The sequence below is a fragment of the Danio rerio genome, chromosome 11 (genome assembly GCF_049306965.1).
Source record: "Danio rerio strain Tuebingen ecotype United States chromosome 11, GRCz12tu, whole genome shotgun sequence".
NCBI classification, from domain to species: domain Eukaryota; kingdom Metazoa; phylum Chordata; class Actinopteri; order Cypriniformes; family Danionidae; genus Danio; species Danio rerio.
Genome location: NC_133186.1, coordinates 2319625 through 2335656, shown reverse-complemented (window position 1 = coordinate 2335656; position 16032 = coordinate 2319625). Strand labels below are relative to the sequence as shown.

The 16032-nt window shown below is 36.1% G+C and overlaps 1 protein-coding gene across 50 annotated transcripts in view; it reads left to right on the top strand.

Moving 5' to 3' along the window:
• The first annotated feature begins 709 nt into the window (after positions 1-709).
• znf740a (zinc finger protein 740a) overlaps positions 710-16032 on the top strand; it is a 45153-nt gene continuing 29830 nt past the window's right edge. For 49 of the 50 annotated variants that reach the window (XM_073916219.1, XM_073916220.1, XM_073916213.1 and 46 more), the window contains exons 1-6: positions 710-791; positions 2862-3009; positions 6657-6848; positions 9360-9506; positions 12848-12971; positions 15176-15259. In XM_073916219.1, the coding sequence (XP_073772320.1) occupies positions 2965-3009; positions 6657-6848; positions 9360-9506; positions 12848-12971; positions 15176-15259 (592 nt within the window). In that variant the 5' untranslated portion in view covers positions 710-791; positions 2862-2964. Of the gene's footprint in view, positions 792-2850; positions 3010-6656; positions 6849-9359; positions 9507-12847; positions 12972-15175; positions 15260-16032 lie in introns of all 50 variants that reach the window. The other variant, XM_021479680.3, reaches the window with a different exon arrangement.

The window sequence follows — 16032 nt, the reverse complement described above, 5'->3', positions numbered from 1 at the left end:
TTTAATGTTGTAATAACCAATTTAATTGCTTTTATCGCGCAAATCGAAATGCATCACATGCGGACCCCGTCTGAAAGGATAGAAATTAGGCCCGAACCCACCCGAACTTGCTGGGCCTAATTTCTATGATTTTAGACGGAGCTCCTCGCTGCTATAATCAGCTTCTAGAATTGATCAGATGTGCTCAAACATTAGGTCCTTTCACATCAAGTCTGGAGACACATCTGTTTAGCTGTGCTTTCTTGTACCTGTCTCTTTTACTCCTGTCTATGTAAAGCACTTTACCATTGTGTATGAAATGTGTTATATTAATAAACTTGCCTTGCCTATGGATAATAAAAAATAGTAAATAAAAACTTAAAATTTGTCCAAATTTCTTCAATACTGCTTATCTCAGAAACTATGAATCACGTAATTAAATGTGTTGAGATTTTGTCCCATCTTTTTGTCCAGGAAAGCAAATAAATGTGGGATGGGTGGGGTTTTCTTACCACTTTTACACTACATATACACTATTACTAAAATCCACGCCTTGGTTTATTTTTAACAAGGGCCATTTTCTTCAGCAAATGTGTAATATTACCTCCTTAATCATTTATTCATAATATCACAAATTTTATGTCACGTAGTATCACACACGAACACCTTTTTGTGTGTGTTTTACTTCGCTCGCGAACACTTGTGTGACGTTGCAGCCAGTGTGCGCGTTCTCGTGGAGCTTTTCCGGTGGCGTTTCCTGTGTTTGTAAACTGACCTGAGCCGAAATAAAAGCGAATTTGAACACTACCAAGGTAAGATTCGCGAGCCATACACGTATCGCTTCGGTAGAAATGATTAGTGTTGTGTTTTTACGTCCTGAAATGGTGTGCCTCGCTGCGCTTTTAGAGGCCTCGAGAGACAGAGATGTGATTATAGAGAACCACACGAACACACGTTATCACACATGAACGCGTCTGAAATAAACTCCAGCTCGGACTAAATCACTGTTGACCGATGCGAGACTTGTGTTTAGGTGTTTAGGGCTGTTTAAAGACATCTAATAGAAGTGATTTGGTGTGTTAAATTGAGGATTGGTTGTTTGCGGGGGAGTTTGTGCGAACAGCAGCGCGTGAGATGCTGATGTGTGTGTGAATTATTATTTCACATGTACACTTGCATTACAGCATGCATGAATGTGTTTCAGTGATTTATTGTTAAAAGCATAATTAAAGTCCTGTACATGTGTTAAGGGAGTCTCTCTCTCTCTCTCTCTCTCTCTCTCTCTCTCTCTCTCTCTCTCTCTCTCAATTCAATTCAATAATTGCTTTATTGGCATTAGAAATGTATTGCCTAAGTGTATATATATATATATATATATATATATACACACACACACACACACATATATATAGTTTACATAAAAAGTAACATACATTTACACATACACACATATATATATATATATATATATATATATATATATATATATATATATATATATATATATATAATAAAAAATTACACACAATAAATAGTAGTAGTAGTAGTAGAAAAAGATATTTCTATATAATAATTAAAATTTAAATAATATATCATGTTATTATTCAATATATCATGTTAATATTGATGATTCATTTATAATAATCTAGATGTGTGTGTCCCTCTCTATACACACACACAAAGTTTTATTAAGACTTAGGTTAGTAGTTTAGACACAAGGCAAGATTTTTTTTACAGCACATAATATTTTACTAAGTTAAATATTTTTCAAGATGCGAGTATTCAACTTAAGGTGTCATTTAAAGGCTTAATTAGGTGAAAGTTATTTAAGCAAATCATTGTATAACAATTGTTTGTTGTCTGGTCAATAAAAATGTTGGATAAGGGATTAATAATATTGACCTTAAAATGTTTTTTTTTTATTTAATTTTTTTATAAAATTAGTTTTTATTCTACCCAAAGTAAAGCAAATAAAACTTTCTTACAGATAACAAAATATTATCGGACACTATGAAATTTTCCTTGCTTTGTGAACATCATTTTGAGTAATATTTGCAAAACGAAATAAAAAACATTACTAGAATATTTTTGACTTCAACTAAATATATATTTTAAATCTATGTAGAAATCAGCATTTTGGAATATGGATTTATCACCCTAATTGTCATTTCTGCATACAAAAAAGTACTAAAAATACATGTAACAACAAGCGTTTACACACACACAAAACAAACAGTAGATCGATATCTCAGGTAGGCATGGGCCGGTTTAAGATTCTGATGGTATGATAACCTTGGATAAAAGTGTCACGGTTTCACGATATTGTGACTTGGTTACTGCTCTAAAATAAGTTCTTTTTAAATGTCTTTGAACATAATATATTTTATTTAAGAAACATTTTAAATATTTTGGAACTGTAAACACATCAGGCTAAATAATTTATTCCTTTTCTTTTCGGCTTAGTCCCTTTATTTATCAGGGGTCGCCACAGTGGAATGAACTGCCAACTTATCCAGCATATGTTTTACGCAGCGGATGCTCTTCCAGTTTATATCAGTTTTATGTCTTCTAAATGCAAATTTGATCACTGTTTTGGAGCGCACTAGCTTATTGATCTCTTAACAATACTGATTCTAACATCTAAAGAACTTTATTTTAATTTCATGGGACTTTTAAAAATGTATTAATTTCATAATAATTTTGTTTTCGACTATATACTTATAACAAGCTTCTCTTTTTTTCTAAAACAGTCTGGCTTTGAGTGCCGCCTCCAGTGTATGAAAGCCTGTAGTTGTTGAGTTTTCCAGCCTGATCAGTTTTACAACACTTTGTTTTGTAAATGTCTCATGTTTCTTTTCTAATTCATCTCTGTCACTTCAAAGAAAAGCCATCGCCGCCTCATGATAGAGTCCGGTGAGATCTGTGTGACACTGGCTCTGAACTGACATCTGCACATCTCTTCTGTCTGAACTGCTGTCCGTCACCATGTCACATATACCCGGCAGCTCGGTCCGGGACCACATGAAATGGGTTAGTTTTCTCTTTTTCTGCTTTAATTGACCTCCAAAATCCTGTAGTGCTAACTAGGCATGGGCCTGTATATGCAATATGATAATTTTGGATAAAAATTTCACGGTATTGTGATTACTGCTCTAAAATCTGCTCTTTTTAAATGTCTGGGTGAAACAACAACTACTTTTTCCCCTTTGAACACAATATATATTTCATTTAAAGAAACATTTAACATATCTTGGAGCAGTAAACATGTCATAATAATGAATTTAAATAAAATAATTCAACTAAATCAATGATTTCTGCTGTCTTTATTAGGGATGTAACGGTATCAGAATTTCACAGTACGGTCATACCTCCGTATGAATGCCACGATACGGTATTTATTGAATTATTTACAGAAAAAACAAAACTAATGAAAATACCCCAAAAAAAGTGCCAAAAGTGTCAATGACATACAAATCAGCCATCTATCTGTAAGTTTTGAAACAGGAACTTCAATTTTAATAACAAAAAAATATTAAACCATGTAAAAAAATTAAGTTTCAATTTAGTATTGTTGAAAACTCATCACATTCAACATTTAATCACTCACTCACTTAGATAGAGATGGGTTTATGGAAAATTATCATATAACTATAAACTAGTGAAGGCTGGTATCTCTGGGCATTTACAATGTCCCCTGCAACAAAAAAACCCTCTCATTTGGGACTGAGGTTTCTGGGACAGAGATATGACTTGGCCCAGGTTGACAGCAGTGGGGTAATGTTGTGCATTGTCTTTCCCCCACTTGAGAGGACAAGCCATGAGTGAGATAGAGATCTCTGCATTACAAGTCAATGTCTGCATCAATCTGAACAGTGTGCTGTGTTCTGCAGTCCCCATGACTGTTATTAGTCGTATTCCCCAACTTGCAGGCACGTGCACACATAGGGCTCAACCTTTGCAGTGCACATGCCCTTTTTAGTCTTGGATAGAAAGTGCCCTTCCAAAATGATCAAAAGTGCCCTCGCGACGCATCACACCCTCCATCCCGCCCTTCAGTACGCGTGCAAAAACACAGCTATTCAGTACACGCGTGGCGTCAACAACACCCCTCCCCCCCCACCCCGGAAATGCTTCCGCACATCCGATTTAAAACCCGCTTTAGGTTCGATCATTTCCAGCTCTTTTTCATCCCCGCTACTAGCAGCACACTCTATTTCCGCATTACTGATTCTGTAGCGACAACAGACCGCAAGGGATGATGGCCACGCCTGGGCTGATGGGAATTGTAGTTTCCGCTACCTCCCGTTCGCTTCATTCGCCTGAGCAAATTTTCTCAGAAGACCTATAGTTTTACCGAGTCATGTGACTACGGTAATATTGAAAAAAATTGCTATTGGGGTATGACGGTATTTACAATACCGTTACATCCCTAGTCTTTATTAGTTTTTAAAAATGCAGATTCTTTACAACTTGAAAAGGCGTCTTTGTAGATCTGTCTTTTCTGTGGATATGAAGTAATCTACTGCACTGTTCAGCTCTAGAGCATGCTGGATGTTAGTGTATAAGCCATTTGTTTTTCAGATGTTTTCTATCATGGGCTGACCAGTAGCTTTTGATTTGGAGGCTCCTTTTCTGCCTGGACATACTGTTGCTCTAAAAAAAAACAAAACATATATTTATTACTGAAAATATTTGTGGTTTTAGAACCTTGAATTTTCCAAACCGCGGGAAACCTTGAAACTGGTTATCGTCTCATGGCTAACTAGGACAATGCTGGAAAAATATGCGATGTTGTATTGCGATAACAATAAAAATTGCTATTTAATATTTACATATTGAAATGCAATTTTTATTAGCTATTATTTTAATCCTTTCAATATGTGGTTACACTTTACAATAAGGTTCATTATTTAATGCATTTACTTCCATGAACTAATCATGAACAACACATGTACAGCATTTATTAATCATAATTGAACATTTACTAATGCATTATTAACATCCAAGTTAATGCACCATGAGTTAACATGAACTAACAATGAACTACTGTATTTTCCTTAACTAACGTTAACTAACATGAACAAATACAGTGGTAAATGCATTGTTCATTGTTTGTTCATGTTAGTAAATGCATTAATTAACATTACCTAATGAACCTTATTGTAAAGTGTGACCCAATATGTAATGATCATACTAAAACAGGTTATAGATACTATGCAGTGCTGTTATCTAGCTGGGGAATTTTTTTGTACATATTGGCATTGTATGACAGCAAATTTCCTTGATTATTACTCTCGAATGAGAGTATACTTCCTAGAGAGTATAGTTCCAACTTTTCCTTTTCTGTCGGTCTTAGTATATGATGTAACTACAGAAAGTCCAGTTTTAAATAGGAAAATTATTGAATTATCGCATTATTATGGTCATTATTGAGCAAGATGCTAATGGTCTAATCCGATTCAATGATCTATGCTAAGCTAAGCTAAAAGTGCTCCCGCTAGACACAGAGATTAGCTGAATGAATTTAAAAATGATCAAACTTAACTGTTTATTTCTAGGGTAGTTGTAAAATGAGCCTATTTTCAAAAAAATAGTGGAAGTGTTGATTAAGGTGAAAACATATAGACTTTAAAACACCATGAATGAGCGAAGACCTCAGAGGATGTTCTGACTTTTTTTTTTCTCTCTCGTCTCGACTCCTAATTTATAAGGTAATAAGAACCTATTTGATTGGTCAATTTTGGGTTGAAAACCTATGTAGGCAACACAAATTCTGCACGTTGACTCGCATGCTTTTCCGCAAACACAGAAAAATGTAATTCAACGTGTAAGGAGGCTCAGCATTGAAACGACACGAACCGAAACCAAAACTTTTAAAAGTGAGACTTTTCTTCCTTTGTCCGTTCTTTCTTAAAGTGTATATTATTTTTCTATTTAATTACTGATGACTGCTTTACAGCTTTCAGCATTAAATTGAATGATTTATTATATTATTTCGTTTGTTTTGTTGCAGAACTATTATTTTTTAAATTGACATGCATATAAAAACAATAGTACAAAATAAATATTTCTTACTACAATGCTTCATTTGTGTTTGATGCAAACCATCAATTTATTTTCTATAAAGTAACAGTAGGACTTCATATAGCAGATAACTTACATTAAAGCACATTCAAGGCAGCATGATGATGAGAAATATAATTCATTATTAGTATTATTGTCATTATCGTCATCATATACACTTTTTTTTTAATGATTCAACATTCATTTTGGAATTATTGCACACTATTAAGACAGCAGCATTAGTTAGATAGTTGTTTCTGGGTTTCGTTAGTCCCAATTGACGTTGTTTTCAAATACAATAAATCCCTTAATATACAACTTGTCAAATATATCATTCATTTTTGGTGGGTGCTCCTAAATTTTTTCTGGTGCTCCTAAATGTTTCAGGTTGGGAGCACCGGTGCTACCAAGTTAGAAAGTTAATTTCAAGCCATGCATTGTATAAATAATTAAATGCAATTAATTCTTGTTAAATCTACTAAGACTGTAGAATTTGATTGTAATGCATTATTGTGCACCTTCTGTTAGGCTGCTTTGAAATAATAATTATTGTGAAAAGCACTGTACAGATAAACTTAAATTGAATGGTTTTGTCTTTGCTCTGTTGTTTTAAGGCAGGGCTGTTGGGATGTGAAGCCGTATTGTCCAGCATGGCACTGATGCAGGCCAGCTCCATCGCTGCTCCCAAGAAGATGATGTCTCCGCTGGGTCCGGCATCTGCTCACGGGTCTGGCCAGAGGGATATGCAGGAACGTGGGACACAAGGACACATGGTCTTACCCACCAGCATGACCTGTCCTCCACTGGTTAGAAGACACCTTAAAGCTATACTTGCAATTTGTTTATTTGTATAGCGCTTTTCACAATAACTATTGTCTCATTAGTTACCTGTGGTGGAAAGAGTACTGAAAAACATACTTGCCCAAAAGTACCATTACTTGCCCAAAAATGTAGTGCAAGTAGAAGTATCTGTTGTAAATATTACTTAAAGTATGTGCAAAAAGTAGCTCTTTTAAAAGTACTCAAGAGTAGTTAGTAGTGAGTATTACACTGTGAAAAGTTGATACAGGGATGTGTAAACATAACATTCTGTTGTGCATTCAGGCCCCGTTTACACTAGTGTGTTTTAGTTTTAAAACGGCGTTTTAGAATGAAAACGATCCGCGTCCACACTCGCGTTTTACCCAGCGTTTCTGAACAGCTCTCCGTCCACACCAAAACACTGAAAACGCACATCACGTGACCACACACACTCTCGGGCAAGCGCTGCAGCCCATCTACCCAGATGACAGCTCTGCTAGTCGAACTTCTCATCAAGCCTCTCCCGCTGGATCTAATCTCACTATATTTATTAAATGTGATATTTCATTCATCTTGTTGTCTTTATCTAACGACATATTCCCTGACTTTGGTCATTGGAATCTATTACTTGTTCACAGGTAACGTGTTTTGGCTGAGCGCAAAGATAAGTTAATGATTAATGTAACCACGTAGCCTACATTCTGTATATTGACTGATCGCTTGCCTTTATTTCCTATAATGTATAAACTTAATAATGGCTATTATCGATAAGTAAAACTGATATTCAGCAAAAGAGAGGGTGTGTTTCGTATTTTCACTGAAATTGAAAGGAGGCAGTTGTTATCGGCTCCGTTTTGTTATAAATATCCACATAATGAAGATGACGCTCATATTATGCAGCGCGACGCCTCAACATTTCTGCTGTCTGTTAAGTTGCTAATATTAAAATGAAGATAGACAGTTCCTTAAATCATGTTTACATTATTTTGTTGAGAAAGTGAAACAACGTAGCCAGGGTGAATGAAGTTATAAAGTACACTGTTCCCTTTGCAGATTTACCCGTGTCCTCTATAGTCTGTTATCAAACTGAGAAGAAGAGACTGCAGCCTTGATCAAACTTGCGAAGTCTGAATTTACAAGGAGAGGATGCGGGACTGAACTGTGTGTGTTAAGGCTGATTTATACTTCTGCGTCAAACGCCGGCGTATGCTACGGCGCTGACGCATAGCCCTTCGCTGTGGCCGTCGGGGTGGCTGACGTGCACTTCTCAAAAATTGTAACTACACGTCGCAACGACGCGTAGCGCAAGCTCTGTGATTGGTCGGCTTGGTAGCGCTGACGAGTCTGGGCGGGACCGAGAGCCGCGCGAATGGCGCAAGCCTGATGGAGCGATTGTTTACAAGTGTGGATTCCCGTGAAGGAGCTCCGGATGGAAAGTTTTGTTTTGTGTTTACCTCATAGTTAAAGTTGTTGCACGTCCGCCGGTTCCTGCCTCAAAATGAGCGAGTTTGAGTCACTTGTACAACCAGGAAGTGTTCAGGAAACGCAAAACAGAAGCGAAGAAACTCGACACAGAGGAACATTTACACATCACTGCCAACTAGCGTTTCGGAAGTGTTAATGCAGAGCAACAGAGACAGCGCGCAGAAGTATAAATGCACAGCCACGCGCGTTGCCTGCGCCGTGAGTTACGCCGGTCACTTGACGCAGAAGTATAAACCAGGCTTTAGGCTACTTAATATTGAGGAAAAGCCCCAATCAGAGAGGCGAATGTCTGCAGCCCTGCCTCCGTTTTCAGATGTCTCCGTTTTCCATCATCCATATTGAGACGGAGCAGCAGCGTTTTAGAATGAAAACGGCCTCTAGCGTTTTCTAAACGCTCCGTTTTCGGTGCTCGAGAACTCTGGCGTAGTGTGGACGGTTGGCGTAACCGTAGCAAAACTTATGCGTTTTCAAACTAAAACGCATTAGTGTAAACGGGGCCTTCCTATATTCGTTTGTTCCTTTTAACCTTTCTTCTATTGTTCATTTGTTCTGTCCTTCATTCATTTGTTTGTTCATTCCTTTATTCATTTGTTCTTTCCTTCATTCCTCCTTTCGTCTCGCTCATTCATTCATTTGTTCGTTCTTCATATTTTTGTTATAAACAATAAAAACCTTCGGTCTTTGGTTCGTTGGTTGGTCGGTTAAATACTTCATTCCTTCATTCGTTAGGCATTCATTCATCATTGCGTGTGAACATCTTCTTGGACATTTTTAATGCTTCCAAAAGGTTTGCTGCATTTATAAATCACCCATGTCTTGAGGTTGTTCAGTATGATGCGATTTGCTCTGTGTGCAATTTGATTGGACAGGAAGCGCAGGACAGATTTTTCTACTTTAGCAAGTAGAAACTTGATGTGTGTATTGCCTCTTCTTGTTGAATCGTTAAATGCCTCCTTAATTTTAAGTCACCATGGACAAAAGCATCTGCTAAATGACTAAATTTAATGATTTGTGTGTTTGTGTGCCTGCAGCTTCTGCGGAAGGAGGCTGATTTTACAGCTCCCCGACTGCTGGATGAGAAGGAAATGAGACCCAGTGAAGACATGCAGCTGAAAAAAAAGACCAGGAAGTCGGGAACACCCTCAAAAGTGCGGGAGCAGGACGGCCCGGCGGGGAAGGTCGGTGTGGGGGTGGAAGAGACCCGTTTTACTGTCCCGTCAATGGAGGTTGCAAAAAGTGCTAAGAAATAATCCCTTTTTAATCTTTTATTACATGTTAACAATGTAAATCCAATTAAATCCACTCAATTGGTAAACAAAGCAAGTCTCTCGTATAATAGATCTACTAAAAGACAGAAAATATTGCTATATTGTAAATAAATGATGTGAACATATTCATATTAGTCAATAATATTACTGAATTAACTAAAAAACTGAATAAATATAACTGTACACACATTTACACGAGTCAATAAATAGACTCAATGATGGGCCAGAAATCTGCGGCCTAGTAATAATATGGAAGGATTCACCAGTACAGGATATCCAGTCATTTTTGATAAGATAGCATAGAGTTTTGAGGTTTTCAGTGTTAGTTAAGAGCTTCTGCTGGTGTTTATGAAGGTGTTTGTTTAGATGTGATGTTGCAGGCGTGTATTGGGCATCCTGTTCATGTTAATGGTGTGTTTGTGATGTGGGGGAGGGGGGTGGAGGTTTCGGTGGGGTGTGGGGCGTCTGTAAGGGAGGGAACACACACACTGTCTGTCACACAATAACTGTTATTGTGTGTTTGCACAGCAGTGATTTAAAGGGCTCTGTAGGGGTAAAGCTGGTTTGATGCTTGCTGTTTGGTTAGTTTCTGTTTAGGATTTTCATTTTGTGTGCGAGTCATATAAGAGAGCTCAATTAGTCACATAAATTAGTTACATTTATTTTAATACTAATGTTGATTGCAGTTTAATTCTGTGCAGCACACACAAAAACATGTCTGAGCATGTGTGTCTTCAGGTGTTGACTTACAGATGTCTTCTTCTTTTGGAAATTAAATGTATATAAAAAAAACATTACAAGGACATCTTTTTTTTTTTTTTTGAAAATAAAAAAAAATAAAATAAAATATAATATAATAGAAAAAAATCTGAAATTTCCTGAGTGATGTTTACCAAAGCAAGGATTTTTTACCGTATTATCTTAATCTAATTAACATAGTTATTACTTTAAATTGCACTTTAAGCCGAATACCTATGCATTACAAAATAAATAGTAAAATATTATATACTGTCATCATGGCAAAGACAAAAAAGAAATGATTAGAAATTAGGTATTAAAATCGTTGTTTAAAAATGTGTTGGGGAATAAGTAAAAAAAATTTCTATATTTTATACACAGACACACACACATAAATACATACATTTTTAAATGTAAATAAATTGATTTTATTCATACAGACATTTTTGAATATTTGTATTTAAGTTATTTATCATATTTAGTTGTTTAAAATATGAAAATACTTCAAGCAGAGTTTTCAATTAAGGCAGCGGTGTCCAAACTCGGTACTGGAGGGGCGACAATGCTGAATCATAACAATACTATTACTAATAATAATCAATAAAATATACTAAAATGCATTTTAATGCCAGGTGTAAAATCATTCAGCCTGAAATCATTATCTATGAAAAGTCTCCATGGAAACTCAGTATTTGTTGCTGTGTGTTTTGTTTTCTTCATACATCAATGGTTAATGGGATATTTCTGTTCAGCTCTCTGGTTTTGTCTTTTGTGTTCTGCAGATAAAAGAAAGTCATGCAGTGTAAGAAGGATGTTGTTCAAGTAATGACAGATTTAACTTTTTTTTTTTTTAAATAGATTATGCCTTTATTGTCAATAGCTTGAATAAATACACAAAAGACACTCAAACAGGGATATTTTTAAAGTCCCTAACATCTTTGATATTACAGAGGCAAACTTGTGTGAACAGAAAGAGCGGCTTAAGAGAGTCATAGCTGTGAATGGACTTTTAAAGTTTTTTGTCCATCAAGAAGCATGTTTTAATGTATTGTTAAGGTGTCATGGTCTGTTTTACATCTTCTTCAGTGTATGAGCATATAAATCTTTGTGATGTACATTATTATGGTGAAAATATATTCTTCCATACACAGTTGAAGCCGTACATTTTTGCCCTCATGTGAATTTAATATTTTCCTTCAAATGTTTCCCAAATGATGTTGAACAGATTCAGGAGTTTTTCACAGTATTTCCTTTAATATTTTTTCTTCTGAGTCTTATTTGTTTTATTTCGGCTAGAATGAAAGTAGTTAATTTTTTAAGTCATTTTAAGGTCAATATTGTTCGCCGCATCAAGCAATATTTGTTAGATTGTCGACAGAACAAACCACTGTCATACAATGACCTACCTAATTAACCTAGTGAAGCCTTTAAATGTCACTTTAAGCTGAATACTAGCGTCTTGAAGAATATCTAGTCTAATATTATGTGCTGTCATCATGACAGATAAAATTATTAGAAATGAGTTATTAAAACTATTATGTCAGGAAATGTGTTAAAAGCATCTCTCCTTTAAACAGAAATTGGGGAAAATATTAGGGCTGCTCGATTATGGTAAAAATCATAATCACGATTATTTTGGTCATAATTGTAATCACGATTATTCAAAACGATTATCAGTTAAAGTCAAAAATATTCATCCTCCAGTGAATTTATTTTTTATATATAAATATTTCCCAAATGATGTTTAACAGAGGTTTTTTTTTTTTATATAGTATTTCCTATAATATTTTTTCCTTCTGGAGAAAAGAAAAGCTTATTTGTTTTGTTTCAGCTAGGATAAAAGCAGGTTTGAGTATTTTGAAATCTATTTTAATAGCTCGATATTATTAGCCCCTTTAAGCAATATATATGTTAGATTGTGTGCAGAAGAAACTACTGTTATACAATGACTTGTCTATTTACCCTAATTAAGCCTTTGAATGTCACTGAATACCAGTATCTTGAAAAACATCTAGTAAAATATAATGTACTTTCATCATAGCAAAGATAAAAGAAATCAGTTATTAGAAATTCTAACCCTTCCGCTACGTAAGCAAACCTGTGGTCGTTGAGTGCGTGAAGTGTCCATCTTTACACACTTCATTTTAGCGGCTGAATGAGTGCATCATCCGGGTAATTAAGGTGCACTTATTATTTTTAGAGTTTTCAGTGTGAACACACTACTTACACTATTTATACTACAAAATGGCGTAGAATAGTGCATAAGTATGCGATTTGGGACGCAGCTATTGAGATACATTTTGTTTTATGTGATGCAACATTTTGAGAGCACTCAACTAAAGCTTATTTTAGTAATGCTGTTTTTATTATTTAATAACTGTTCCCATATTATTTAAAAGATTAAATGAAAAGCTGATTAATAGAAGTATTGTATTTACCTCAAATGTCAGCCAATGGTGAGTTTTTCAAGATCTTCATTTAAGTAAATGTCTTCTGTTATTATTGTTTTGTAGGCCGTTGTGGATGAAAATGGAAACTGTCCACTTTCTAAAGTGCAGAAGAACTTTATCTGTGATCACTGTTACGGGGCCTTCAGAAGCGGATACCACCTGAAGAGACACATCCTCATTCACACTGGTATGAATAGCACAGATAGAAATAGATTTAGAGTGTCCCGGTGGTGCAGTGGGTAGCACAATCGCCTCACAGCAAGAAGGTCGCTGGCTCGAGCCTCGGCTGGGTCAGTTGGCATTTCTATGTGGAGTTTGTATGTTCTCCCTGTGTTTGTGTGGGTTTCCTCCGGGTGCTCTGGTTTCCCCTACAGTCCAAACACATGCATGAATTAAATATGGTAAATTGGCCGTATTGTTTGAGTGTAAATGCAATAGAGAAAGAATGAGTTTATGGGTGTTTCCCAGTGTTAGGTTGCGGTTGAAAGGGCATCCGCTGTGTAAAACATATGCTGGATAAGTTGGCGGTTCATTCCGCTTTGGTCAGCCCTGTTTAATAAAGGCACTAATCCGAAAAGAAAATGAATGAATGAAATAGATTTATGACACTCCTCTCTGGAATATTTGATTCTGATTGGTCAATCATAACATTCCAAGGGTGTGTTTTTCCCCGATAACAACCAATTAAATTAATAATACAGACTCATCTGAGTACTACAAATTATCCGGACATATATACGTATAAATCACTGTTTAAACACGGCTGTTGGACAGAAATGTGTGAATATAACCAGGTCCAATGGTAAAAATTAGTTAAATGTGTTGATTATAATCAGACTTGATATGAACAGTCTGCAGAATCACTTTGATTGACATTCTCCCTTTGCACGGGTCATCAGAGAGGGAAAGCCCCGCCCACTAGTGCCCATCTCTCCCTCATTAGCATAAACATCCCTTCACCATTACGGTTTTGAATCTGCTACTATGCTGGCAGATAGGCATTTGTAGCTCCGCCCTCTTTTGAAAAGAGCACAATCTCATTTGAATTTAAAGCGACAGTCACCAAGATGCCACAATTTGAAAGAGAGTTATAAAACATTATTTGTGCTGTATTTTGAGCTGAAAATATACTCACTCAAGGGACATCAGACACTTATTTTGCATCTTGTACAATGAGGCGCAATAGGTCTCCTTTAAAGAAAAGTTAGTTTGAAACTAGTGCATTTATACAGTTGGAGTTTGCTTGTTTTGACACATTTATTCAAAATATATGGACAAAAATATTAGAAATAGAATTTTTTTTGGATGAAGCAAGTAAAAATATTTTCTATTGGTCTAACCGGGCCATTAGAAAAAAAAAATCCTCAGCTCTGTATAAGGCCCAATCCCAATTCTACACCTCAGCCCAGGGGTGCTCAACCCTGTTCCTGGAGATCGACCTTCCTAAAGAGTTCAGCTCAAACCCTGATCGAACACACCTGAATCAATTAATAAGGACCTGAACAGCACTTGATAATTACAGGCAGGTGTGTTTGATATGGGCTGCAACTGAAATCTGCAGGAAGGTCGATCTCCAGGTACAGGGTTGGTCACCCCTGCCATAGCCCTTTGCCTTACCCCTACCTCTCGTTTTGTGCGCTCACGTGAAGGGGTAGGGGTGTCCCAATTCTCTTTATCTTGCAAGCGGGGTAGATACCCCTTCAAACTGAGATTTTTTTTTTTACGACCACACTCAATCAAGGGGTAAGACAATTTCCCAAATACACCTGCTACAACAGCAACATAGCTGCACCCAGAAGTCAGGAGATCCACAAATTAGTATTTTTGTCATTATAATGAATTCTTACAACAAACAAGCACATTTTAACACGTTTATACAGGTGTTCGTGTTTTACCATCATGCTTTAAAAAATTAATTGCACTAAAATAAAAAAGGGCTAAATTTGTCTATCCATAATCCATAATAATAACTCTTGTGTAGCAGTCCCACAACATACTGTCAATTGATGACACTGGAATACCCTGACAGAAAAGTCTAGAGGCTGGGAATGAGCTTTTTAAAGTTTGTTGTTTTTGTGTGTTTACATGACCACTTCATTTAAAATGAAGAGATCATGATGACATGATGATGACGTGTGTAGGTGCTGCAGGGGTGTCCCATTTCTTAGGGGTAAATTTTAAAGCCCTTCCCAATCCACACCCTGTTTCAATGGGAAGGGGTAGGGGTACAAAAGTAGAATTGGGATTGGGTCTAAGTCTAAAATCATTTATTATTGTTTTTCAAAGCCTTTAATTAGACTTGAAACCTGCAGAAACCCTGATTTTACAAACACTTCTATTTTAATCATGTTAGATCTTGTTTGATTTCTCTCTTGTCTGCCTTCCTAACAGGAGAAAAGCCGTTTGCTTGTGCAGTTTGTGACATGAGATTCATTCAGCGTTATCATCTGGAGCGACACAGCCTCACTCACACTGGTACGACCTGTTCTGCATCTGCCCTCACACCATTAACAAAATGTCTTTTTCAAGACATTTATTTATATTTTTTTGACATTTATATGTTTATTTGTATCTAAGGGAATATTAAGGTTTATTCAAAAACAAAAATCCAGTTGCGGAGCAAAAGGCTTACTAAAGCTGCACTACAGAATACTTAATTGTTACAAAGTTTAATAAATGCATTATCTGAGCAAACACATTGGAAAAAACTAATGCTGGAATGGAATTACATTCCAAATATATCAATTCCTTACAGTAGTATTTAGTATCAGTAATTTAATCTTTTCTCTGATTGGTGTTTGCTGGCAGCAAGGGCGGGGTCAACCTGTCAATCACATGAGATCCTCTAAAAGCCATCTAATGGTGGATTAAAATCAAGGGTAGAAATCACATTAGGGAAGAAAAAAAACTGCTGCAGCTTTACATTTAACATTAAGTACAATATTAAATAAATTAAACTAAAAAGTTGAAGGTTTAGAGCCGCTCTAATACAGTGATTGGCAGTGGAGTTAATTTCATGTAGTTCTGTAATGCAGTTTTTATGTCACATCTATTCAGTGTATTTCCTCCACAATTTACTGACCAAATAATGCCCCAAACTTTCACCCCAGTAGTGTTCTGATGCATTTTTAATCTGCGTTTCATGAAGACACTGTGAAACTTGGCTCGCTGTTTGAGCGTTGCTTTTAATTTGGCATTAGAACAAAGATAGATCTATATAATGCCTTAGTGTATCTTAAAGCAGCTAA